Raw genomic sequence first — 27,181 nt, forward strand, 5'->3', positions numbered from 1 at the left:
ATGGGACTTGTTTTATAACTTCCCTGTCTCCAAATCTCTGCTGCTTTGCATGGAGTCCAATCTTACTGTAAATCCCAGTATACCCGCTGCCAGATGCCCAATGCTGCAAAGGGACAGTGGATTAGTGAGGCAGCCAGCTCGCTCACCTCAACCCCCACTGTGCCAGTGCTGGGGAGATGGCAAGTGACATGCTGCGCGCTGGGGTCGGCCGGCTGGCGGGCCAGGGATTGCCCTGGTGGCTCCGTTTCCATGGGCGGGGTGATCAACCACAAAAAAAAAGTAGTCTACTACTAAGATGGATACTGTAGTAACACAAATAAATAGCACTGCACATTTAAAACAAAATAAATTATTTATATATTTTTTAAAATATAATTAAAAACTTCATTTTCGGTCGCAATCAGTCTCCCGATTTCACTTCGTATGGCATCTGTGAAAATAAAAAAAAATGAACAGTTTTAGAACAGTAATACAAGTTGAGTACTTTACAGTTACAAGGCACCGTGTGGGGAATTAAGTTGAGAGACAGTGGTGAAAGCCTTAATTACTGTAAAAAAAAAGGTTTAAAAACACCTGTACTGTAAGTTACAGTATTAAGAAGTACAAAACTGTACTGTACCTTGTTGGTCTTCATCCTGAATTGATGGTGCAGGAGTTGCTGTAAAAAAAAAAAGCACTGTCAGTTTACTACTAGTTTAAAACTAAACTTCTAATCTTCCATCCCCCGAACATACTGTACAGTACCCTTTTTCCCACTACAGTATCTTCATCAGCATTGGTGAAACCGAGATCACCTCCACCGACCAAACGCGTGGCCTTGGTGTCATCATTGACTCCTCCCTCTCTTTCACCCCCCACATTCGTGCTCTCTCCAAGTCTTGCCGTTTTAACCTACGCAACATCTCACGCATCAGACCATTCCTCTCCACTGACACAACCAAAATTCTCATTCACTCTCTTGTCATCTCCCGCCTTGACTACTGCAACATCCTTCTCTCTGGGTTACCTCGAACACGCCTTGCACCACTCCAATCCATTATTAACGCTGCTGCTAGGCTCATCTTCCTCTCCCGCCACTCTACCTCTGCCTCCTGGAACAACCTCCCGCCACCTACTGTATCAGGCTTTCTGATTCCCTTACCTCCTTCAAGCGCTCCCTCAAAACCCACTTTTTTCGACTAGCCTATCCCTCCTCCTAACCTCTTTTGATCCTCCTATCATGCCTCCGTTCCCATCTGTTCCTATAGTACTTACAGTACAGTATCCTATTGTTTTTCGTTCGTCCTCCTTTTACTGTAGTCTGTTAACTCTTATGAGTAGGGCCCTCCTTCCTCACGTACTCACCCTACCTCTTTACCTCACCTGTGCTCCTCTCCTGTTGTTCACTTCATCTACTGTACTGTACTGTACTTCATTTCAACACCTACAGTACTTCTGAACTGATGCTGATTTTAGTTCTACCAGCTACAGTATACTGTACCCCTATTTACAGTATGCTGTAATTTTCAACACACCCTGTACAGTACGTTACCTTGTAATTTGTTTTTTTGTTTGCTACAGTACTGTATGTACGGCGCTGTGGACACTTTGTGGCGCCCAGGGGCGCTGGAACGTTTTTAGGTTGGGGGGGCAAGATATAATCTCATTTTGGCGCACCCTAAATTGCTATATGTTACCCCCGGGCACTATACACACTGGCAGCGGCATATACTGTACACGTGGGCATTATACACAGGGCAGCGGCATATATGCGTGGGCATTATACACAAGGCAGCGGCATTTACGCATGGGCATTATACACAGGGCAGCGGCATATACTGTACACGTGGGCATTATACACCGGGCAGCGGCATATACAGTACATGTGGCCAGAGACACCAGGACTGACATTAATCCAGGGGTTGTCATTTACTCGTAAAAAGTGGAAAAAGTGGCACTGTCACCCCCAAACAGATTTATGTGATTATGTCTGATTATGATAATCAGACATAATTACATAAACCTGTTTGGGTGTGAATCCAGGGGTAAATGACAACCCCTGGATCCAGGAGTCACTGGGGAAGGGAGGGTGAGAGGAGCAGCATTTACCTTTAAGTTTTAGTTGTGGCAGCACAGCGTGATGGCTGCTGCTGCGGCTGTTGTAGGATGCTCCCGCGGCTCCTGCCCATGCACTGATCCACGCGACCAGTCTCCCTCCCTACGGCCCGCATCATGCCCGCCAATCACTGTGGACGCATCACATCCACAGCCACTGTGATTGGCGGGCGCTGGTTCTCAACATCTCCCCGCAGAAGTCATCCATGTGGGCGGACGGCTGCGAATAGGAATCGGATTCTTGCTGAGGCGCTAAAGCAGCTGTGCGGGCGGGCGGCTGCGATTAATCAGTAATATAGGCGGACGGGCGGGAGGCTGGATCAAGCTTAATCAGCCCACCGCCCGCCCGCCTATATTACTGATTAATCAGCCGCCCGCACAGCTGCTTTAGCGCCTCAGTAATTTTGGGGGGGGCAAGCTGCCCCCTCGCCCCCCCCCTTCCGGCGCCACTGGTGGCGCCTAATAAATAAACGTACTGCTACTACTACTACTTACATGGTTGGGGAGGAGTTTGTTCGTACTGCCAAGGTAGCCAAGGGGAATGCACTGTGGAAAAAGAAATGTTTGATCATTTTCTGTAACAATAGTAATACAGTACAGCATATTGTACAGTACATACGGTACTGTACAGTACAGTACAAATACTTTACTGTACAGTACTGAACAATAGTGTCTCATACTGCAGCACATACAGTACTGTACACTAGTGTACTGTACAGTACTGTATGAACACCAATAAAGTCATAAGAATTGTCATAGTGGAGCACAACTTTCTGTGTACAGTAATGTACAGATGGAGCAGCTCCCATTTCAGCTGCTCCTGGAGACAGAATCTCAGGACAGCTATCCATACTGTAGGCCAGTATTCAATGCAGCAGAAGCAGTTGCAGCAGTGAGTGTTGATGAATGAAGGCATTACACAAGTCAGGGGGCATTGTGCATTAGGTGATGGGGGGGGGGGGGGGTTGAATGCATACTGTAATTACTGTAGGCACTAAAGGGGGGCATTCTTCATACAGTATGGGTCATTCTGTACAGTATACAGAATGGCAATATTGAGGGAATTTTGTAGTGCACAGGTACAGTACAGTACTGTACTGTATATGGCTTTACAGGTGGACTCCACAACTCCCTCAATGCTCCACACTACTACTCCTACCCTCCCTCCCTCCCTGCTCCGCACTATTACTCCCACCCTCCCTCCTGCTCTGCATTATTACTCCCTCCCTCCCTCCCTTCTCCACACTATTACTCCCCCTCTGCTCCACACCACTACTATGCTTGATGGGGAAGGGGCCCCAGAGAGATCAATTTATGGGGCCCCAGGATTGCTGTTGCTGGCCATGAGTACAGTACTTACACCCTGGGGGAGTTCTGCTGGATGCAGGAGGAAGCGCTGCTGCCACCTCGCTTTCTTCCTCCGAGCGGCAGGAACAGTAGCTCCAATTTTCCTGGGGCTCCGGGGATGAACAGCTCCAGGTGTCCATACTGCAGGTGTCCATCATGTCCTCTTCAATTGGCACCTCTGGGTATTTCAGGTCTGTAAAAAAAATTGCACCAAAATTTGAGCTTGCTGATACAGTATACTGTAATACAATAGGTAACAATAAAGTCTTGAGCGTAGAGGATACTGTATGCTGTACAGTAGAGAGGGGTGAAGAGAGACAGAGTGCCTAATTCAGAGGTGAGCACAAGCAGACACACTTGTACAGTATTTCTGCGCATGTGTAAGAGGGCATGGAAGGGAGGTGGGGTATATTAGCAGCACTTGCCTCCATAATATACTGGACACAGGTCAGTGTTGGTGTAAAAGGGGCCACCCTGGTCCAGTAACACTGGTTTCCTACCCAGGTCCTGACCGAAGTTAAACACTGGTTGGACCTGGGTCGTGGGTGGTGTAAATGGTCCCAACCCAGGTTCCACAGGGGAGCTCACATGGTTGATGCTGTACTTTTATACCGCTACTGTATGTGTCCTTGAGCACTGAATAAAACTTTTTGAAAAAATATTTAACAAAATAAACAAACCAACATTTTTCAATGCTAACTTTTCATGTCTTTTTTATTTTATTTTTTTAATCAATGACGGAAGGTTGACTGGAAGTTTATCAGTCCTAAAATGGACATTTTTTAATGTCATCCAAAGGGAAAAGCAGGGCTGACCCAGGTTCAGTATAAATGGCGCAGACCTGGGTCCGACCTGGGACATAGTGCTGTGTAAATGGGGTCTAAAGCTGGGTTCAACCCTGGAAACTCCTGTGTACAAAGATCAGGTCCAACCAAGGATTTTGGTTTAAAAGGGGTATAAGTCACTCCCCTAGCTTTGTGTGACCATGCCCCCTCATGACACATGGCCACGCCCATTTTTGGTGGAAGCTATCAGTACCACCAAGAAAAAAATTCTACTTGCACCACTGTACAGTACTGTAACATCTGATGCAGCCCCATAGAGAGAAAAACTAACAAATACTGTAAACAAAAACATGTACTGTACTTACTAGGTGGAGGGCTGATACGGCCTCTCCAGAGCTGTCTGGGAGCTCCCACTTGTTGAGGGGGTTGCTGGGCTGTTGGAAGACATGTCACCACAATTAGGGATAAGATCGACAGGTCATCAGGTCGACACAAGCATTAGGTCGACATGGTCTAGGTCGACAGTCAAAAGGTCAACATGGGGTTTTTCACTGTTTTTTTTTATCCGAATGTCGACATACTGTAGTTTTAAGTGTCCATGCACTCGGCACACTATTTTATTCTCCCACAATGCCCCAGTGCAGTGATGGCTAACCTTAACACTCCAGCTGTTGTTGAACTACACATCCCAGCATGCCCTGCATCAGTTTTAGCATGGCCAAATAGTGAAACTGTAGCAGGGCATGCTGGGATGTGTAGTTCATTAACAGCTGGAGTGTCAAGGTTAGCCATCACTGCCCTAGTGGATATTAGGGCATGAAATACCGCCTGTCGGCTCTTTAAACAGTGAAAAATCCTATGCCGACCTAATGACTTGTTGACCTTGTCCCATGTGGACCTTGCAGTATGTCGACCTAGTGGTGAGGCCCTAATGACTGTCGACCTTTAGGTCGACCAACTGAATGCTGCTGCAGGGGCAGAGGACTGGGGGGAGCACATGGGTGATGCTGCACTTTTATACCGCTACAGTATGTGCGCTTCATCACTGAATACTGTATAACTTTTTGACAAAATATTTTGCTAAATAAACCAACCAACATTTTTCAATGCTAACATTTCATGTCTTTTAATTTTTATTTAAATCATCGAGGGAAGGTTGGCTTCAGTTTCTCACAAATACAGTATCCTACAGTATAAACGACAATACATTAGTGGGGGTTGGTGGTGGAGCTTTACCAGATAGAAATGCTAATGAGTTAGTGTACTTGGAGTGGGGAGGCTAATACTGTAGTGTGATTTTTCCTTTCACAGATACAAGATTCAAATGTACAGTAAATGTCCTTTTTAGACAATGCAGTCCAGGTTTATAGCGACCCTTAATCAAATTATCTGTCTGCACTTAACACTACAGAAAGGAGGGTGAACTGGCATCTCTAGTATGCAGCTTTGAAAAGGGGAATCCAGTCATCACATTTGAAGAAAACTTTCAGATTTTCACAAATACAGTACAGTACAGGTTGAGTATCCCCTATCCGAAATGCTCAGGACCGCGAGCATTTCGGATAGGGGAATTTTCCGGTTTTTGGAATATTTTTTTTGCAGCCATACTTACAGTACCTGTCCCCTGATGGTCCCCGGGCGTCCCTCGGCGTCCGCGCAGTCCCCGGGCGGCCACAGCAGGCCTCCGACATCTTCTCCTGGTCTCCAGCGGTCCCAGGAATGCATTGCGCGAGTGTGAGCGCGCAATGCATTCCTGGGACTGCTGGAGACCCTGGAGAAGATGCCGGAGGCCTGCTGTGGATGCCCGGGGACTTGGTAAGTATGAAAAGAGGGTTAGGGGATAAAAAAAAAAAAATTCAAATGATTCCAAAAACCACGGTTTTTGGAATCATTCGGATAAGGGATGTCCGGATACCGGATACTCAACCTGTATACTGTACTGTAGTAGCAAACAAAGATGGGTCATAGGAAAGACAGACATTACTGTAGGTCTACAAGCATTAGTTCGACCACTGAAGGTTGACATGCATGAAGGTCGACATGACTGAAGGTCAACATGGGTTAGGGAGACATGGTCATTAGGAAAACTAAATTATTAGGTCGACATGGGTATGGTCAACATTCAAAAAGTTCACCATCGAGTTTTTCATTATTGTTGACTGAATGTCGACACAGTCAACATGGACACTAGAAAAGTGCATTGCGTCCCCTCAGCCTCGGCCAACGGCACGCCAACAAAAGACACAAGTTGGAAAGGAAGAAAAAAAACACAAACTCAATAAAGAAATGACAGGACTTACTCTCAGACGGAGCGGCTGAGGCGCTGGGGGCTGTAACGGCCCGCAAGGGCAGGGTGTCCTCGCCTTCAAGCGGAGGCACTGTGTGAAGATGAGAAAAATGAGAAAGTGTGCTGTTTAAATAAAGTTACTGTACTCATTATTGGGTTTACAAAAAGGCGTGGACTGGATTTTATAAAGTGCTGCGCCCGCCATACTGTACTTTAGAAAATCCACTCCGCTCCAAAGTGGATAGGACACATACCGCTGCGCATTCCCTGCTTACGGCTGCCCTGGATAGTGGTTGTTTCAAAAGGAGGCATTTGCCAGTGCAGTACCGGATGTACACTAGTACTGCCAGTGGCAATTGCCTCCTTTTGTGCATCAGAGGCATTGGCGCAACGCTCCACCCCCACCCCCCTGACATGGACACAACGCTGACTACGCAGGGCTGCGCTAGGCTGCCATTGGCCCACGCTACCAGCGTGGGCCAATGGCACGCTAAGAAAAGACACAATTACTGTACAGTAGGAGAGAAAGAAAAAAAAACACAAACTCAATAAAGAAATGACAGGACTTACTCTCAGACGGAGCGGCTGAGGCGCTGGGGGCTGTAACGGCCCGCAAGGGCAGGGTGTCCTCGCCTTCAAGCGGAGGCACTGTGTGAAGATGAGAAAAATGAGAAAGTGTGCTGTTTAAATAAAGTTACTGTACTCATTACTGGGTTTACAAAAAGGCGTGGACTGGATTTTATAAAGTGCTGCGCCCGCCATACTGTACTTTAGAAAATCCACTCCGCTCCAAAGTGGATAGGACACATACCGCTGCGCATTCCCTGCTTACGGCTGCCCTGGATAGTGGTTGTTTCAAAAGGAGGCATTTGCCAGTGCAGTACCGGATGTACACTAGTACTGCCAGTGGCAATTGCCTCCTTTTGTGCATCAGAGGCATTGGCGCAACGCTCCACCCCCACCCCCCTGACCTGGACACAACGCTGACTACGCAGGGCTGCGCTAGGCTGCCATTGGCCCACGCTACCAGCGTGGGCCAATGGCACGCTAAGAAAAGACACAATTACTGTACAGTAGGAGAGAAAGAAAAAAAAAACACAAACTCAATAAACAAATGACAGGACTTACTCTCAGACGGAGCGGCTGAGGCGCTGGGGGCTGTAACGGCCCGCAAGGGCAGGGTGTCCTCGCCTTCAAGCGGAGGCACTGTGTGAAGATGAGAAAAATGAGAAAGTGTGCTGTTTAAATAAAGTTACTGTACTCATTACTGGGTTTACAAAAAGGCGTGGACTGGATTTTATAAAGTGCTGCGCCCGCCATACTGTACTTTAGAAAATCCACTCCGCTCCAAAGTGGATAGGACACATACCGCTGCGCATTCCCTGCTTACGGCTGCCCTGGATAGTGGTTGTTTCAAATGGAGGCATTTGCCAGTGCAGTACTGGATGTACACTAGTACTGCCAGTGGCAATTGCCTCCTTTTGTGCATCAGAGGCATTGGCGCAACGCTCCACCCCCACCCCCCTGACATGGACACAACGCTGACTACGCAGGGCTGCGCTAGGCTGCCATTGGCCCACGCTACCAGCGTGGGCCAATGGCACGCTAAGAAAAGACACAATTACTGTACAGTAGGAGAGAAAGAAAAAAAAAACACAAACTCAATAAAGAAATGACAGGACTTACTCTCAGACGGAGCGGCTGAGGCGCTGGGGGCTGTAACGGCCCGCAAGGGCAGGGTGTCCTCGCCTTCAAGCGGAGGCACTGTGTGAAGATGAGAAAAATGAGAAAGTGTGCTGTTTAAATAAAGTTACTGTACTCATTACTGGGTTTACAAAAAGGCGTGGACTGGATTTTATAAAGTGCTGCGCCCGCCATACTGTACTTTAGAAAATCCACTCCGCTCCAAAGTGGATAGGACACATACCGCTGCGCATTCCCTGCTTACGGCTGCCCTGGATAGTGGTTGTTTCAAATGGAGGCATTTGCCAGTGCAGTACCGGATGTACACTAGTACTGCCAGTGGCAATTGCCTCCTTTTGTGCATCAGAGGCATTGGCGCAACGCTCCACCCCCACCCCCCTGACATGGACACAACGCTGACTACGCAGGGCTGCGCTAGGCTGCCATTGGCCCACGCTACCAGCGTGGGCCAATGGCACGCTAAGAAAAGACACAATTACTGTACAGTAGGAGAGAAAGAAAAAAAAAACACAAACTCAATAAAGAAATGACAGGACTTACTCTCAGACGGAGCGGCTGAGGCGCTGGGGGCTGTAACGGCCCGCAAGGGCAGGGTGTCCTCGCCTTCAAGCGGAGGCACTGTGTGAAGATGAGAAAAATGAGAAAGTGTGCTGTTTAAATAAAGTTACTGTACTCATTACTGGGTTTACAAAAAGGCGTGGACTGGATTTTATAAAGTGCTGCGCCCGCCATACTGTACTTTAGAAAATCCACTCCGCTCCAAAGTGGATAGGACACATACCGCTGCGCATTCCCTGCTTACGGCTGCCCTGGATAGTGGTTGTTTCAAAAGGAGGCATTTGCCAGTGCAGTACCGGATGTACACTAGTACTGCCAGTGGCAATTGCCTCCTTTTGTGCATCACAGGCATTGGCGCAACGCTCCACCCCCACCCCCCTGACATGGACACAACGCTGACTACGCAGGGCTGCGCTAGGCTGCCATTGGCCCACGCTACCAGCGTGGGCCAATGGCACGCTAAGAAAAGACACAATTACTGTACAGTAGGAGAGAAAGAAAAAAAAAACACAAACTCAATAAACAAATGACAGGACTTACTCTCAGACGGAGCAGCTGAGGCGCTGGGGGCTGTAACGGCCCGCAAGGGCAGGGTGTCCTCGCCTTCAAGCGGAGGCACTGTGTGAAGATGAGAAAAATGAGAAAGTGTGCTGTTTAAATAAAGTTACTGTACTCATTACTGGGTTTACAAAAAGGCGTGGACTGGATTTTATAAAGTGCTGCGCCCGCCATACTGTACTTTAGAAAATCCACTCCGCTCCAAAGTGGATAGGACACATACCGCTGCGCATTCCCTGCTTACGGCTGCCCTGGATAGTGGTTGTTTCAAATGGAGGCATTTGCCAGTGCAGTACCGGATGTACACTAGTACTGCCAGTGGCAATTGCCTCCTTTTGTGCATCAGAGGCATTGGCGCAACGCTCCACCCCCACCCCCCTGACATGGACACAACGCTGACTACGCAGGGCTGCGCTAGGCTGCCATTGGCCCACGCTACCAGCGTGGGCCAATGGCACGCTAAGAAAAGACACAATTACTGTACAGTAGGAGAGAAAGAAAAAAAAAACACAAACTCAATAAAGAAATGACAGGACTTACTCTCAGACGGAGCGGCTGAGGCGCTGGGGGCTGTAACGGCCCGCAAGGGCAGGGTGTCCTCGCCTTCAAGCGGAGGCACTGTGTGAAGATGAGAAAAATGAGAAAGTGTGCTGTTTAAATAAAGTTACTGTACTCATTACTGGGTTTACAAAAAGGCGTGGACTGGATTTTATAAAGTGCTGCGCCCGCCATACTGTACTTTAGAAAATCCACTCCGCTCCAAAGTGGATAGGACACATACCGCTGCGCATTCCCTGCTTACGGCTGCCCTGGATAGTGGTTGTTTCAAAAGGAGGCATTTGCCAGTGCAGTACCGGATGTACACTAGTACTGCCAGTGGCAATTGCCTCCTTTTGTGCATCACAGGCATTGGCGCAACGCTCCACCCCCACCCCCCTGACATGGACACAACGCTGACTACGCAGGGCTGCGCTAGGCTGCCATTGGCCCACGCTACCAGCGTGGGCCAATGGCACGCTAAGAAAAGACACAATTACTGTACAGTAGGAGAGAAAGAAAAAAAAAACACAAACTCAATAAACAAATGACAGGACTTACTCTCAGACGGAGCAGCTGAGGCGCTGGGGGCTGTAACGGCCCGCAAGGGCAGGGTGTCCTCGCCTTCAAGCGGAGGCACTGTGTGAAGATGAGAAAAATGAGAAAGTGTGCTGTTTAAATAAAGTTACTGTACTCATTACTGGGTTTACAAAAAGGCGTGGACTGGATTTTATAAAGTGTATAAATACTGTACTTTAGAAAATCCCGCCATACTGTACTTTAGAAAATCCACAGTACAGGATTTTGTACTGCCACTGGCAAGTGCCTCCTTTGTGCCTCCTTTGCACAGCGTCTATTCTCGTATGAAAATGAGGTTGCGGCTAATTAGCATAAGCTGCGCCCTCATTTGCATACGCCCCGTCCCCTTTTCGGGCACTCGCGCGAGTGTCCCTATTTCCCCAACACAGAAGTTGGGAGGTATGCATTGCAGCAGCAAAAGACAGCAACCCGTGCGGACAGTGCACACAGGCTGCTACCTGGCACTCCACAGGTGGACCTAAGGTGGATGCAGCGCTGTCAGGCAGTAGTGGGACCAAGAGCTTAAAGGAGGAGGGTGCATGATGTGCCTCCCACTCCAGTGACTCCATTTTTTAAGGGATACTGTACAGTATATAGTACAGTACTCTACCTACAGAAATCATTTACAGTACTGTATGTATGTTTTGGGGGGGGGGGGGGTGGGGGGAGGGGTATGGATTGTATGGTCGACCTAAAGATTGTCGACAGTCATAAGGTCGACATACTGCAAGGTCGACAGGTATCTAGGTCGACATGGGATAAGATCGACAGGTCATCAGGTCGACACAAGCATTAGGTCGACATGGTCTAGGTCGACATTCGAAAGGTCAACATGGGGTTTTTCACTGTTTTTTTTTACCCAAATGTCGACATACTGTACTGTAGTTTTAAGTGTCCATGCACTCGGCACACTATTTTATTCTCCCACAATGCCCCAGTGCAGTGATGGCTAACCTTAACACTCCAGCTGTTGTTGAACTACACATCCCAGCATGCCCTGCATCAGTTTTAGCATGGCCAAATAGTAAAACTGTAGCAGGGCATGCTGGGATGTGTAGTTCAATAACAGCTGGAGTGTCAAGGTTAGCCATCACTGCCCTAGTGGATATTAGGGCATGAAATACCGCCTGTCGGCTCTTTAAACAGTGAAAAATCCTATGCCGACCTAATGCTTGTGTCGACCTAATGACTTGTTGACCTTATCCCATGTGGACCTTGCAGTATGTCGACCTAGTGGTGAGGCCCTAATGACTGTCGACCATCTTTAGGTCGACCAACTGAATGCTGCTGCAGGGGCAGAGGACTGGGGGGAGCACATGGGTGATGCTGCACTTTTATACCGCTACAGTATGTGCGCTTCATCACTGAATACTGTATAACTTTTTGACAAAATATTTTGCTAAATAAACCAACCAACATTTTTCAATGCTAACATTTCATGTCTTTTAATTTTTATTTAAATCATCGAGGGAAGGTTGGCTTCAGTTTCTCACAAATACAGTATCCTACAGTATAAACGACAATACATTAGTGGGGGTTGGTGGTGGAGCTTTACCAGATAGAAATGCTAATGAGTTAGTGTACTTGGAGTGGGGAGGCTAATAGTGTGATTTTTCCTTTCACAGATACAAGATTCAAATGTAAATGTCCTTTTTAGACAATGCAGTCCAGGTGTATAGTGACCCTTAATCAAATTATCTGTCTGCACTTAACACTACAGAAAGGAGGGTGAACTGTCATCTCTAGTATGCAGCTTTGAAAAGGGGAATCCAGTCATCACATTTGAAGAAAACTTTCAGATTTTCACAAATACAGTATACAGGCCCTTAATCTGATCTAAGCGGTAACGGCCGCATGCGGCCGTTCCGCCGATGTTTTCGATCTGCGCATGTGCAGAGGGCACTCTGCGCATGTGCAGGCGAAATCGCCGCACAATTTTTTTTAACGCCGCAAAGGGGGTGGATAGGGGCGTGAGGGGCTACTTAGCCTCATTTCCCTATGCATACGCCCCGCGTTTCATGGGCGTTCCCATGCAAACGCGGGGCGTACGCATGGTAATGAGGCTGTGACGCATGTGTTGGGGGCGGGCATCTGACATCGCCGGATGTCAGCTGCCCGGCCCCATACATGCTTTTACACGGACAAGTGTCCGTGAGGTCTATGGGTGCGGGAGCTGGTGACGTCACCGGCGCGCGCACACACTCGCGCAATGCATTCCTGGGACCGCTGGAGACCCTGGAGAAGATGCCGGAGGCCTGCTGTGGACGCCCGGGGACTTGGTAAGTATGAAAAGAGGGTTAGGGGTTAAAAAATAAAAAATAAAAAAAAATTCGAATGATTCCAAAAACCACGGTTTTTGGAATCATTCGGATAAGGGATGTCCGGATACCGGATACTCAACCTGTATACTGTACTGTAGTAGCAAACAAAGATGGGTCATAGGAAAGACAGACATTAGGTCTACAAGCATTAGGTCGACCACTGAAGGTTGACATGCATGAAGGTCGACATGACTGAAGGTCAACATGGGTTAGGGAGACATGGTCATTAGGAAAACTAAATTATTAGGTCGACATGGGTATGGTCAACATTCAAAAAGTTCACCATCGAGTTTTTCATTATTGTTGACTGAATGTCGACACAGTCAACATGGACACTAGAAAAGTGCATTGCGTCCCCTCAGCCTCGGCCAACGGCACGCCAACAAAAGACACAAGTTGGAAAGGAAGAAAAAATACACAAACTCAATAAACAAATGACAGGACTTACTCTCAGATGGAGCGGCGCCGCTTGTTGAGGCGGTGGGGGCTGTATCGGCCTGCATTTCCCTTCTCCTCCTCCTCTGAAGTCCTGTGTAAAAATAACATTTACAGTATACTGTAGTGTCCTTTCAAACATTAGTGCATTGGGTCAACACCACTAGGTCGACAGAAAGCAAGGTCGACATGGGTTTAGGTCGACTTTGGTCAAGGTCGACATTTCATTTGGTCAACACACCTATTACAGCATTCCCGCCAGACAATGGGCCTTATTCTGATCGGTGCGGATTTCTCTGCATGCGGTCGTCCCGCCGATGGTTATCGTCTGCACATGTGCAGAGGTCACTCTGCGCATGTGCAGGCGATTTCGCCGCACGTATTCTTTACACGCCGCACAGGGGGCGTAGAGGGGCGTGAGGGGCTACTTAGCCTCATTACCCTATGCATACGCCCCGCGTTTCATGGGCGTTCCCATTATCTGCAAATATTGGGGAAGATGTAGAACCGGCCCTTTGAGGGTGACCAAACTGCTGATGCGGCCCCGGATGAATTTGAGTTTGACACCCCTGCCCTAGTGGATGATACAGTAGGGCATGAAATACAGTTTCGCCTGTCAGCACATGGCGGATTCCAAAAACACTGGAATATACCATGTCGACCTTTTGAATGTTGACATACTGTAATGCTTGTGTCAATTTAATCACATGTCCACCTTGGCCCATGTCGACCTTCCTGCCAGTCGACCTAGTGGGGTCGACCTAATGACTGTAGACCTAAGTTCATTCTGACCGATGTCCCGATTCCCTTTTTTCACAGTAAACCACCCCCACTATCAACGCCGACCCGAAGCGTGGCGAGCGCAGCGAGCCCACGAGGGGCGGCGTTACGTGTCCAACGACCTTTTCATAACCCCACTATCCACGTCGCCGTGGAGTTCAGAACACAAAGTTTGGCGAGCGCAGCGAGCCACCGAGCCCAGTGAGCACCGGGCGTGAGGGGACACGGATACCTGTACAGATAAACGCTTACCCACGCGGGCTTCTCAGGTGTCCGCGTCCCCTTGCGTTTGTGTCTATCCAATTATCCATACCCGCTATAATAACAGTAAATACTGTACTACAGTACTAATGTACTTTAATTTTGTTAATGTCATGTACTATACAGTACCTCTGCTCAGCTTGGCCCTCAATTTGGCCAGTTTATCTGGCTGTCTCCGAAGCAGGTCACTCCACCTCTTCTGCAGCGAGAGGATACTCCTATCCCTGTGCAGGACTTCCTCTATCTCCTCCTTTGCGCTCCTGTATGCGCTGTGCTTCTCGGCATTACTGGCCAAGGATTTGTCCACATGCCGCAGCAAAATCAGGAGCTCCGCATCACAGAAGTTCCTGTTTCTGTACGCCATGTTGTCTACAGTATACTGTAATGGTGGCCGCCTTCCACGCATCACATGTCGACACAGGTCACATGTCAAACACAGCAAGTCCCATCATTCCAGTTTTTGTCCCTACATTAGTGTACTATTTACGGAAGCCCTCCACTAAAAACGGAAAAATTCGCAGAACAAATTTGCCCCGTGTAAACCTGACCACCTTACAGCCTTCACTGATTACGGAAACCCTCCACTAAAAACGGAAAAATTTGCAGAACAAATTTGCGCCGTAGAAACCTGACCACCATACAACCTTCACTGATTACGGAAACTCTCCACTAAAAACGGAAAAATTCGCAGAACAAATTTGCGCCGCACGGTATAAACCTGACCGCCATACAGCCTTTACTGCTTACGGAAACCCTCCACTAATTCCGGTTATTTTTGCAGGACAAAATACAAAATAAAGTACAGTATGCTGTAGTACAGTATCGTACTGTACAGTATATTGAGTACTAAATCCGGTATACTGTACTACAGTACTAATCGCAGGAATAATACTGTAGCAGCTGCAACGCACAGTTTATTAAATTAAATTAATTTATACAGTATGAGGCCTCCCATATACTGTACTGTACGGTATGAAGACACAATTTTATTAAAGTTAAGAAACTCATTCACTGTATACAGTAGTACTGTATGTCTCCTGGATTGATTACTTTAGCCTACTGACTACCATGTGTACTGCGTTTTGTGTCATGCGCTGGGGAGTGTTCACTTCCAAAATGGATTCTGCTCGGAGGCTGCGTTACAGCTACAGTGAGCTGATCATTTTAGTTAGCTGCCGGGACAAGCCTCTGAGCAGTAACCGGGAGAAGCGCAATGCTTATAAGGATGCGCGCAGGATAATAATGCGCAAGTACTGCCAGCTGCGCAGGATTAGGTCGCTTCAAAGAAAATGGAGCGACCTAGTCACAAGGCAGCCTTTGAAGCTGGAGGCCCTGCGCCGTTCCGTCGCCAGTAAGTACTGTACACTACTCCTGTTACACCCAACGTTAGCAGAACTGGCCAGGAGCTGCATGGCTTATTGAGTCAAGATATACAGTATGAGGAAACATCTGTATCCAAGCAGAGGCAGAGGTCACAGTGTTAGTGGCTGTGCGAGTGCTGTCTGTGGGTGGGTTGGTTGTGCAATAGTGTTCGGCATACTGTATGTGTAAGGGGCATTACTGTATGTGTGTCATGTATAAATGCATTAATACAGTACAGTAATGTGCGACATATGTGTAACAGGCATTATGTGTGTCATGTGTATACGGGCATTAATAATGTGCAACATACAGTACAGTACTGTATGTGTAATGGGCATTGTGTGTGTCAATATGTGTATGAAGGGCATTAATAAAGGTTGGCATAATGTGTAAGGGGCATTATGGTTATAAGGACATTAATAACATGTGTCATGTGTAAGGGGCATTACTGTGTGGTATTATCAGGGGTGCCGAGAGAAAGGGGTAGGGGGTACAAATTACCCAGGCCAAAGTCTGATGGATGATGTCCCTGATCACATGACGGTACAAACATTGGCTGGCGGGAATGCTGTAATACTGTAGGTAAAGGCTGCGTGGGCCACATGTCGAGGTCTTGCGGGCCAGATTTGGCCCATGGGCCTTGTGTTTGACACCCGTGCACTAGAGCGTGGTGGGATAATAAAATACAGTACTTGTACTTTACTGTACTAATGTTTGAAAGGACACTACAGTATACTGTAAATGTTATTTTTACACAGGACGTCAGAGGAGGAGCAGGGAAAGGGCACTTTTGTCATCAAGTGGAAGCGTGGCAAGCGGTATGTGTCCTATCCACTTTGGTGGGGAGTGGATTTTATAACGTACAGTATGGCATCCGCAGCACTTTATAAAATCCAGTCCACGCCTTTTTGTAAACCCAGTAATGAGTACAGTAACTTTATTTAAACAGCACACTTTCTCATTTTTCTCATCTTCACACAGTGCCTCCGCTTGAAGGCGAGGACACCCTGCCCTTGCGGGCCGTTACAGCCCCCAGCGCCTCAGCCGCTCCGTCTGAGAGTAAGTCCTGTCATTTCTTTATTGAGTTTGTGTTTTTTTTTTCTTTCTCTCCTACTGTACAGTAATTGTGTCTTTTCTTAGCGTGCCATTGGCCCACGCTGGTAGCGTGGGCCAATGGCAGCCTAGCGCAGCCCTGCGTAGTCAGCGTTGTGTCCATGTCAGGGGGGTGGGGGTGGAGCGTTGCGCCAATGCCTCTGATGCACAAAAGGAGGCAATTGCCACTGGCAGTACTAGTGTGCATCCGGTACTGCACTGGCAAATGCCTCCTTTTAGATTAAGCGAGGGCTGCCTAAGCCAAAGCGTACTTAAGAGGCTTACATTTTTTGGGTGGTCAGTAAAGAGTTAATGACTGCTAGTTGGCTAAAGTTAGTTTCAGTTTTGTGGTTAGCCTATGGGAGAGGTTTGGGGCGTGAGCTTAGGAGAGGGGTACATAGGCAGGTCCTTACAGGAAATACTTCCTCTTGCAAAAGTCTTTCAGCCTGAGAGAAGCGTGTTCAGTATACCAGCTACTTTCCTGCTACCAGCTAAGTATCCTGTCTGCATTCCCCTCTGGCAGCAGCTTGCATTATTCTTCCATGTCCCGTCCCCGCCGCTCCTCTCACCCCCCCCGCCGCCTCCTGGACGGGTACCCCCCCCTCCAGTTCCTCAGTTCAGGTGCGCAGCTCCCTGCACCTGCCTCGCACCCTTCTCCCCCTCCCTACATTCCTCCTGTTTCATCTCCGGGGCTCCCCCCTTCCGCAGCCTTCCCCACCCCCGCACCCCCCACCTCCCCCGTCCAAGCCACCTACCATGCCACAGGGCCTGACCCGGGCGCCCCCACGTCCGGCGCAGTCCCCGACACGCAGGGGGCTGGGCTACCATCTCTACCAGCCCCCCACACCGCGGCACCCGGCAGCGTTCCCCCGCTCGCCTCCGTCTCCGCCCCCTTCACTCTGCGCCCGGCAGTTCTCTGCCGCCGGGCGCGCAATCCACACGCGACCCATCTCTTGCGTCGCAGCGTGGTGACGCGGCGGCCGTCGCTCCCCGGTCACTGCGCGTTCCCGACCCCGGCTCCACCAAGTCGGTCGGCGGGAACCACACACCCCAAGTCCCCTGCCTCCCCGCCGATGCACCCCCCGCTGCACGTCCAGCCTGGGGCGCCAGGAACCCCGCCGCAGCCGAGCACGGGTCCCGGCGCCCTGGGTCCGCCCCCCCATCAGCCAGCTGGGAGCCACAGCCGACGGGGGCCCCGGCGGGCGGTTCAAGTTATACTGGGGCCACGGCCGGCCCCGCCCCCAGCCTGCGGTCACATGGACAGGAGCCGGCGTCCACGGCTCCTGCCTTTGGTGCGTCCTCACTGCCCCACCCACCTTCATCCATGGTTGGGGGGACTGGACACTATGAGCCAGGATGCACCCCCCCTGGGTTGGCCCCGCGGCAACCCACCACCTCAGTGCCCACGCCTCAGCAACCCTCAGTGAGGGATGAGGTCTTGGGCAACCCCCAAGTCCCCCCCCAAGCGGGCCCAGCCCCTCCCCTGCCACCCGTGGAGGCCAGGGAACATGGAGCAGGACCCATCATCAGCGCCCCTATTTGGGACCAGGGTACACAGGGTGGCGGTTTTCCCTTCCCCAATGCACTGGCCGCCCCTATCACGACCCGGACTCCCGCAGAGCATGGTGGCCTTCAGGTCCACGCTGCGGGGTCAAGGGCGGCAGCCCCGACGGGCTGGGGCAGCAGTGCTGCCCCGGCCACCGGCATGGTGCAGTTTGTGTCGGCCCAGTCGGCAGTGTCGGCCACTTTCGGCATGCCGCTTCGCCAGTCCCATGCATCGACCCAGGCCTACGGCCAGGGCGATTTGTACCACCCCGGTAACCCCGCCCTTCAGACTCACCCCTACCAACAGCGGTTCCTTCCGGTGTCCATGACCCCCACTTTTGCCCCACCGTTGGGGCCCCGTTTTCCCCCATTTGGCGGGCCACAGACCACTTGGTCGTTCAATGCCTCGCATGAGGCCCCCCAGTCACAGTCCCCTTCAGGCTTCCCCTTCAACGGCCCCGTGGGTCCTGGCCAGCAGAATTTATGGCAGCCGCCTTCCTGGCCTGGGCAGCCAGCCTCCCACCCCCAGGGGTTTTGGGGAGGGCCTCCTTGGGTACCTACATATAACGTGCCATCCGGCGCCAATTTGGCGGCGTTGCCCCCCCCCTGTCCCTCCCCCAGGCAGAGCCGGGACAGCCACAGCGTTCCCAGGGGTTTGCGGGACCCCCTTCCAGTTTTCTAACACCTTATTTTGTGTCTCCACAAGTTTTTAACAGGTTGTCGTCGGTGGCCAGTGACTCGCCAAGGCCCGTTTCTATGGACACGACCTCAGGTGCCCTGACAGCGTTCGCCAGGGTCGGTCAAGGGGTTCAGCCCGCTACGTTGCCGGGACCCCCGCAGGTGCCTGGGCCAGCTGGGAATTCAGCCGGGCTGGTTGAACCATCATCGCACATCACGACTCCAGGTGCTCCTGCCGTGGTTCCCGTTCCGTGCGCATCGGGGACCGCTGCTGCAGCCGTAGCGGGGACTTCCACTTTGCCTGCAACTTCGGGGCCTTCTTCAGGAACAGGTGAGCCAATTAACACGCTCTTCTCCACTTCAGGGCCTTCCTCTACTGACAGCTCCGCCAGCAGCGACGAGTCTGGCGCGTCGGTACGCCCGCGTAAGCTTAGGAAGCTGGTTGCGCGCGCAGTGGCTAGGAAGGTGGGGAAGCTTAACAAGCCCAAGAAGGCGTCTGCGCCAAAGGAACCTCCATTGCATGCGGAGATGGTGCATTGCTCCAATACCGCTGTGACCAGGGGGCTGCGCAAGAAGGTCAGGGACAAGATCAAGGCGGGTAAATTTGTAGATGTCTTCTCGATCACCGAGGATTTGAGGTCAGGGTTTGAGGAGGCAAAGAAGCCTGGTGGAATCGGCGAACATGAGTATCGCAGCTTCCACCACTGGCTTAAGGGTTTCATGGTTTTCTCGTCCTGTTACCTGGACGAGAAACCCGAGGAACACCCCAATGTCTTCAAGTACATCTTCATGGTAAATGAGATGTTTTTGAAGTACAGGGGGTATGTATGGCGGGATTACGACGATAAGTTCCGTCGTAATCAGGAGGGTAATGCCACCTTGCCCCTAGGTTTTAAGGACGTGGAGATTTGGCTGGAAGTCACCAGACAGATCCCCACGGCGGAGTCACATGTTAAGAAGCCCTTTCCAGAGAAGGGGGGGACCATGCCCCCTTCAACTAAAGGAATGTGTTTTGCATACAATGATTCCAACTGCACGAGAGGTACTAGTTGTCGGTTCCGACATGCCTGCCAAGTGTGCGATGCAGATCACCCCGCCAAGGATTGTAAGTCTGGGGCTGACCCAGATTTGCATGCCGAGACCTCTGCCAGTGCTTCGTAGGGCCTTTGCTATGGCGCTTTCACCCAGATATAATCCTGGTTTTTCTGTGCCGATCCCCCTTTAGTGTCACCGCTTCAGGCTTTGTGGCTGCGGCATAAGGTATTGCTGAAATTGCTTGTTGGGTGCGCAGCGGCCAGCGGGCTTCCTGACTCTTCCATTCAAGCAATGGGGGCGATGGAAGTCCGCTGCAGTTAGGAATTATATAAGATTAGATAAGGTTTAGTTGTAGTGCGCCTGTTGCGCTGACCCAAAAACGCAGTTTACCTGCTGGTTTTGGAACAGCTAGTGTTCCGGAATCAGGGGTGTGAAGGACTTTCTTGCATTTTTACCTCCGTGGGTCCTTATTAATTTCAATTCGGCCCACCTCCCCCTTCCGGGACACACGAGAGGTTTTTTATCAAGTTTTCGACTTCACTTGGGTCCATTGTACTAACTTACCTTGTCATACTAATCAATGCACTGTATAATTTCTGACAGTTAGGAACCTTTTCTTTCAGATCCCCCCCTTATTGGTTTGAAGTTATTGTTGAGGGATAAGTTACGGGTTAGTTTAGGGAGGCGGACACTTAGGTAGTTCTTCGTGGGTGGCATGCGGCGGCTCTTTGAGCCTATCTAGCGGCTCTTAGAGCCTGGCGGTGGCGGTAGGGCGTCACGGTCCAGCGGTCACTTGTGGCATGAGAGGGCGCTGGGAGGCACTACCCCCGGGAAAGACGGCGGGGTGTCCTGCCTTTGCGGGGGGGCGCTGTGGGCACTTCGTCAGCGGAGTGTCCACACCAGCCAGAGAAGGGGTAGTGAGACTTCCCAGCGTTAGGTTGTGCCTTAGTCGGATGGGGCCGTCTCAGTCGTCCCCATGTTAATATCAGTCAGTTGGGGCGTTTAAGTCGCCGCCATTTTTGATGTGACTAGAGCTGGGCGCCGTGACGCCTTATTGCCAGCCCTTTACGAAGAAGGGTCATACCACTTAATAAATATTCTATGACCTTTAAATCTAATTGTTACGGTGTCCGTGTCTTTATTGTGTCAGTGTGAGTTATTATTAGTTAAGCTAGCTTAAAGTGTATGTTAAGGTTCAAGCCAAATAAATGTATAGACGGCTTAGATTAAGCGAGGGCTGCCTAAGCCAAAGCGTACTTAAGAGGCTTACATTTTTTGGGTGGTCAGTAAAGAGTTAATGACTGCTAGTTGGCTAAAGTTAGTTTCAGTTTTGTGGTTAGCCTATGGGAGAGGTTTGGGGCGTGAGCTTAGGAGAGGGGTATATAGGCAGGTCCTTACAGGAAATACTTCCTCTTGCAAAAGTCTTTCAGCCCCACCCACCCTCCCTTGCCTTCGGCATCTCAATTTATAGTCCATTCTTTGGTACATTTACCATTTCCAGAACTGGGGCGGTAGGGCGTCACGGTCCAGCGGTCACTTGTGGCATGAGAGGGCGCTGGGAGGCACTACCCCCGGGAAAGACGGCGGGGTGTCCTGCCTTTGCGGGGGGGCGCTGTGGGCACTTCGTCAGCGGAGTGTCCACACCAGCCAGAGAAGGGGTAGTGAGACTTCCCAGCGTTAGGTTGTGCCTTAGTCGGATGGGGCCGTCTCAGTCGTCCCCATGTTAATATCAGTCAGTTGGGGCGTTTAAGTCGCCGCCATTTTTGATGTGACTAGAGCTGGGCGCCGTGACGCCTTATTGCCAGCCCTTTACGAAGAAGGGTCATACCACTTAATAAATATTCTATGACCTTTAAATCTAATTGTTACGGTGTCCGTGTCTTTATTGTGTCAGTGTGAGTTATTATTAGTTAAGCTAGCTTAAAGTGTATGTTAAGGTTCAAGCCAAATAAATGTATAGACGGCTTAAAACAACCACTATCCAGGGCAGCCGTAAGCAGGGAATGCGCAGCGGTATGTGTCCTATCCACTTTGGAGCAGAGTGGATTTTCTAAAGTACAGTATGGCAGGCGCAGCACTTTATAAAATCCAGTCCACGCCTTTTTGTAAACCCAGTAATGAGTACAGTAACTTTATTTAAACAGCACACTTTCTCATTTTTCTCATCTTCACACAGTGCCTCCGCTTGAAGGCGAGGACACCCTGCCCTTGCGGGCCGTTACAGCCCCCAGCGCCTCAGCCGCTCCGTCTGAGAGTAAGTCCTGTCATTTGTTTATTGAGTTTGTGTTTTTTTTTTCTTTCTCTCCTACTGTACAGTAATTGTGTCTTTTCTTAGCGTGCCATTGGCCCACGCTGGTAGCGTGGGCCAATGGCAGCCTAGCGCAGCCCTGCGTAGTCAGCGTTGTGTCCATGTCAGGGGGGTGGGGGTGGAGCGTTGCGCCAATGCCTGTGATGCACAAAAGGAGGCAATTGCCACTGGCAGTACTAGTGTACATCCGGTACTGCACTGGCAAATGCCTCCTTTTGAAACAACCACTATCCAGGGCAGCCGTAAGCAGGGAATGCGCAGCGGTATGTGTCCTATCCACTTTGGAGCGGAGTGGATTTTCTAAAGTACAGTATGGCGGGCGCAGCACTTTATAAAATCCAGTCCACGCCTTTTTGTAAACCCAGTAATGAGTACAGTAACTTTATTTAAACAGCACACTTTCTCATTTTTCTCATCTTCACACAGTGCCTCCGCTTGAAGGCGAGGACACCCTGCCCTTGCGGGCCGTTACAGCCCCCAGCGCCTCAGCCGCTCCGTCTGAGAGTAAGTCCTGTCATTTCTTTATTGAGTTTGTGTTTTTTTTTTCTTTCTCTCCTACTGTACAGTAATTGTGTCTTTTCTTAGCGTGCCATTGGCCCACGCTGGTAGCGTGGGCCAATGGCAGCCTAGCGCAGCCCTGCGTAGTCAGCGTTGTGTCCATGTCAGGGGGGTGGGGGTGGAGCGTTGCGCCAATGCCTCTGATGCACAAAAGGAGGCAATTGCCACTGGCAGTACTAGTGTACATCCGGTACTGCACTGGCAAATGCCTCCTTTTGAAACAACCACTATCCAGGGCAGCCGTAAGCAGGGAATGCGCAGCGGTATGTGTCCTATCCACTTTGGAGCGGAGTGGATTTTCTAAAGTACAGTATGGCGGGCGCAGCACTTTATAAAATCCAGTCCACGCCTTTTTGTAAACCCAGTAATGAGTACAGTAACTTTATTTAAACAGCACACTTTCTCATTTTTTCTCATCTTCACACAGTGCCTCCGCTTGAAGGCGAGGACACCCTGCCCTTGCGGGCCGTTACAGCCCCCAGCGCCTCAGCCGCTCCGTCTGAGAGTAAGTCCTGTCATTTCTTTATTGAGTTTGTGTTTTTTTTTTCTTTCTCTCCTACTGTACAGTAATTGTGTCTTTTCTTAGCGTGCCATTGGCCCACGCTGGTAGCGTGGGCCAATGGCAGCCTAGCGCAGCCCTGCGTAGTCAGCGTTGTGTCCATGTCAGGGGGGTGGGGGTGGAGCGTTGCGCCAATGCCTCTGATGCACAAAAGGAGGCAATTGCCACTGGCAGTACTAGTGTACATCCGGTACTGCACTGGCAAATGCCTCCATTTGAAACAACCACTATCCAGGGCAGCCGTAAGCAGGGAATGCGCAGCGGTATGTGTCCTATCCACTTTGGAGCGGAGTGGATTTTCTAAAGTACAGTATGGCGGGCGCAGCACTTTATAAAATCCAGTCCACGCCTTTTTGTAAACCCAGTAATGAGTACAGTAACTTTATTTAATCAGCACACTTTCTCATTTTTCTCATCTTCACACAGTGCCTCCGCTTGAAGGCGAGGACACCCTGCCCTTGCGGGCCGTTACAGCCCCCAGCGCCTCAGCCGCTCCGTCTGAGAGTAAGTCCTGTCATTTCTTTATTGAGTTTGTGTTTTTTTTTTCTTTCTCTCCTACTGTACAGTAATTGTGTCTTTTCTTAGCGTGCCATTGGCCCACGCTGGTAGCGTGGGCCAATGGCAGCCTAGCGCAGCCCTGCGTAGTCAGCGTTGTGTCCATGTCAGGGGGGTGGGGGTGGAGCGTTGCGCCAATGCCTCTGATGCACAAAAGGAGGCAATTGCCACTGGCAGTACTAGTGTACATCCGGTACTGCACTGGCAAATGCCTCCTTTTGAAACAACCACTATCCAGGGCAGCCGTAAGCAGGGAATGCGCAGCGGTATGTGTCCTATCCACTTTGGAGCAGAGTGGATTTTCTAAAGTACAGTATGGCGGGCGCAGCACTTTATAAAATCCAGTCCACGCCTTTTTGTAAACCCAGTAATGAGTACAGTAACTTTATTTAAACAGCACACTTTCTCATTTTTCTCATCTTCACACAGTGCCTCCGCTTGAAGGCGAGGACACCCTGCCCTTGCGGGCCGTTACAGCCCCCAGCGCCTCAGCCGCTCTGTCTGAGAGTAAGTCCTGTCATTTCTTTATTGAGTTTGTGTTTTTTTTTTCTTTCTCTCCTACTGTACAGTAATTGTCCTATCCACTTTGGAGCAGAGTGGATTTTCTAAAGTACAATATGGCGGGCGCAGCACTTTATAAAATCCAGTCCACGCCTTTTTGTAAACCCAGTAATGAGTACAGTAACTTTATTTAAACAGCACACTTTCTCATTTTTCTCATCTTCACACAGTGCCTCCGCTTGAAGACCAGGGCACCCTGCCCTTGCGGGCCGTTACAGCCCCCAGCGCCTCAGCCGCTCCGTCTGAGAGTAAGTCCTGTCATTTCTTTATTGAGTTTGTGTTTTTTTTTTCTTTCTCTCCTACTGTACAGTAATTGTGTCTTTTCTTAGCGTGCCATTGGCCCACGCTGGTAGCGTGGGCCAATGGCAGCCTAGCACAGCCCTGCGTAGTCAGCGTTGTGTCCATGTCAGGGGGGTGGGGGTGGAGCGTTGCGCCAATGCCTCTGATGCACAAAAGGAGGCAATTGCCACTGGCAGTACTAGTGTGCATCCGGTACTGCACTGGCAAATGCCTCCTTTTGAAACAACCACTACAGTATCCAGGGCAGCCGTAAGCAGGGAATGCGCAGCGGTATGTGTCCTATCCACTTTGGAGCGGAGTGGATTTTCTAAAGTACAGTATGGCGGGCGCAGCACTTTATAAAATCCAGTCCACGCCTTTTTGTAAACCCAGTAATGAGTACAGTAACTTTATTTAAACAGCACACTTTCTCATTTTTCTCATCTTCACACAGTGCCTCCGCTTGAAGACGAGGACACCCTGCCCTTGCGGGCCGTTACAGCCCCCAGCGCCTCAGCCGCTCCGTCTGAGAGTAAGTCCTGTCATTTCTTTATTGAGTTTGTGTTTTTTTTTTCTTTCTCTCCTACTGTACAGTAATTGTCCTATCCACTTTGGAGCAGAGTGGATTTTCTAAAGTACAATATGGCGGGCGCAGCACTTTATAAAATCCAGTCCACGCCTTTTTGTAAACCCAGTAATGAGTACAGTAACTTTATTTAAACAGCACACTTTCTCATTTTTCTCATCTTCACACAGTGCCTCCGCTTGAAGACCAGGGCACCCTGCCCTTGCGGGCCGTTACAGCCCCCAGCGCCTCAGCCGCTCCGTCTGAGAGTAAGTCCTGTCATTTCTTTATTGAGTTTGTGTTTTTTTTTTCTTTCTCTCCTACTGTACAGTAATTGTGTCTTTTCTTAGCGTGCCATTGGCCCACGCTGGTAGCGTGGGCCAATGGCAGCCTAGCACAGCCCTGCGTAGTCAGCGTTGTGTCCATGTCAGGGGGGTGGGGGTGGAGCGTTGCGCCAATGCCTCTGATGCACAAAAGGAGGCAATTGCCACTGGCAGTACTAGTGTGCATCCGGTACTGCACTGGCAAATGCCTCCTTTTGAAACAACCACTACAGTATCCAGGGCAGCCGTAAGCAGGGAATGCGCAGCGGTATGTGTCCTATCCACTTTGGAGCGGAGTGGATTTTCTAAAGTACAGTATGGCGGGCGCAGCACTTTATAAAATCCAGTCCACGCCTTTTTGTAAACCCAGTAATGAGTACAGTAACTTTATTTAAACAGCACACTTTCTCATTTTTCTCATCTTCACACAGTGCCTCCGCTTGAAGACGAGGACACTCTGCCCTTGCGGGCCGTTACAGCCCCCAGCGCCTCAGCCGCTCCGTCTGAGAGTAAGTCCTGTCATTTCTTTATTGAGTTTGTGTTTTTTTTTTCTTTCTCTCCTACTGTACAGTAATTGTGTCTTTTCTTAGCGTGCCATTGGCCCACGCTGGTAGCGTGGGCCAATGGCAGCCTAGCGCAGCCCTGCGTAGTCAGCGTTGTGTCCATGTCAGGGGGGTGGGGGTGGAGCGTTGCGCCAATGCCTCTGATGCACAAAAGGAGGCAATTGCCACTGGCAGTACTAGTGTACAGTACATCCGGTACTGCACTGGCAAATGCCTCCTTTTGAAACAACCACTATCCAGGGCAGCCGTAAGCAGGGAATGCGCAGCGGTATGTGTCCTATCAACTTTGGAGCAGAGTGGATTTTCTAAAGTACAGTATGGCGGGCGCAGCACTTTATAAAATTCAGTCCACGCCTTTTTGTAAAGCCACCCCGCCCTATTTACAGTAATAAGAGTACGGTAAGTTTATTAACAGTAAACAGCACTTGTTTTCATTTTTTACATTTTCCCACAGTGCCTCCGCTTCAAGACCAGGGCACCCTGCCCTGCGGGCAAGCTACAGGCCCCCCCTCAAGCATCGCCACGATGCTAAGCAGTAAGTCCTGTCATTTCTTTATTGTGTTTTGTGTTTGTGTGTTTGAACTTGTGTAGTTTTTTGCCGTGCCGTTGGGCGACGCTGTCAGCATCGGCCAACGGCAGCCTAGCACAGTCAGCGTAGTGTCCCCGCGGGAGCCCTGCACAATTACCGTAATGTCCCCGTCAGGTACTGTAGCTCTGCGTCTCGTGCACAAAGGGGGTGGGGGTGGAGGCGTGCAGTACGTCTGATGCACGACGTTTTGACCTACTGTAGACATTATTTATCTACAGTATACAGTACTGCAATACTGTATACTCTACCATAACCTCAGTGATCACAGTAGTGTGTGTGAACTAATGTTTCAAAGGACACTACAGTACAGTATACTGTAATGTACAGTACTGTAATTATTTTTACTCAGGACTTCAGAGGAGG

At 50.0% G+C, this 27,181-nt stretch overlaps 1 protein-coding gene across 1 annotated transcript; it reads right to left on the bottom strand.

The window, feature by feature from the left end:
• Nucleotides 1-333: 333 nt before the first annotated feature.
• Nucleotides 334-14,610, bottom strand: LOC146045045 (uncharacterized). Its single transcript, XM_083163739.1, has 7 exons — nucleotides 14,376-14,610; nucleotides 6,527-6,604; nucleotides 4,592-4,660; nucleotides 3,455-3,634; nucleotides 2,590-2,640; nucleotides 620-658; nucleotides 334-430 (listed from the first exon to the last, which is right to left on the bottom strand). The coding sequence occupies exons 1-7, from the start codon at nucleotides 14,608-14,610 to the stop codon at nucleotides 354-356; spliced, it is 729 nt and encodes a 242-aa protein (XP_083019865.1). The 3' UTR covers nucleotides 334-353.
• Nucleotides 14,611-27,181: the final 12,571 nt, after the last annotated feature.

This window comes from Crinia signifera, chromosome 11 (assembly GCF_055691185.1).
Source record: "Crinia signifera chromosome 11, ASM5569118v1, whole genome shotgun sequence".
NCBI lineage: Eukaryota > Metazoa > Chordata > Amphibia > Anura > Myobatrachidae > Crinia > Crinia signifera.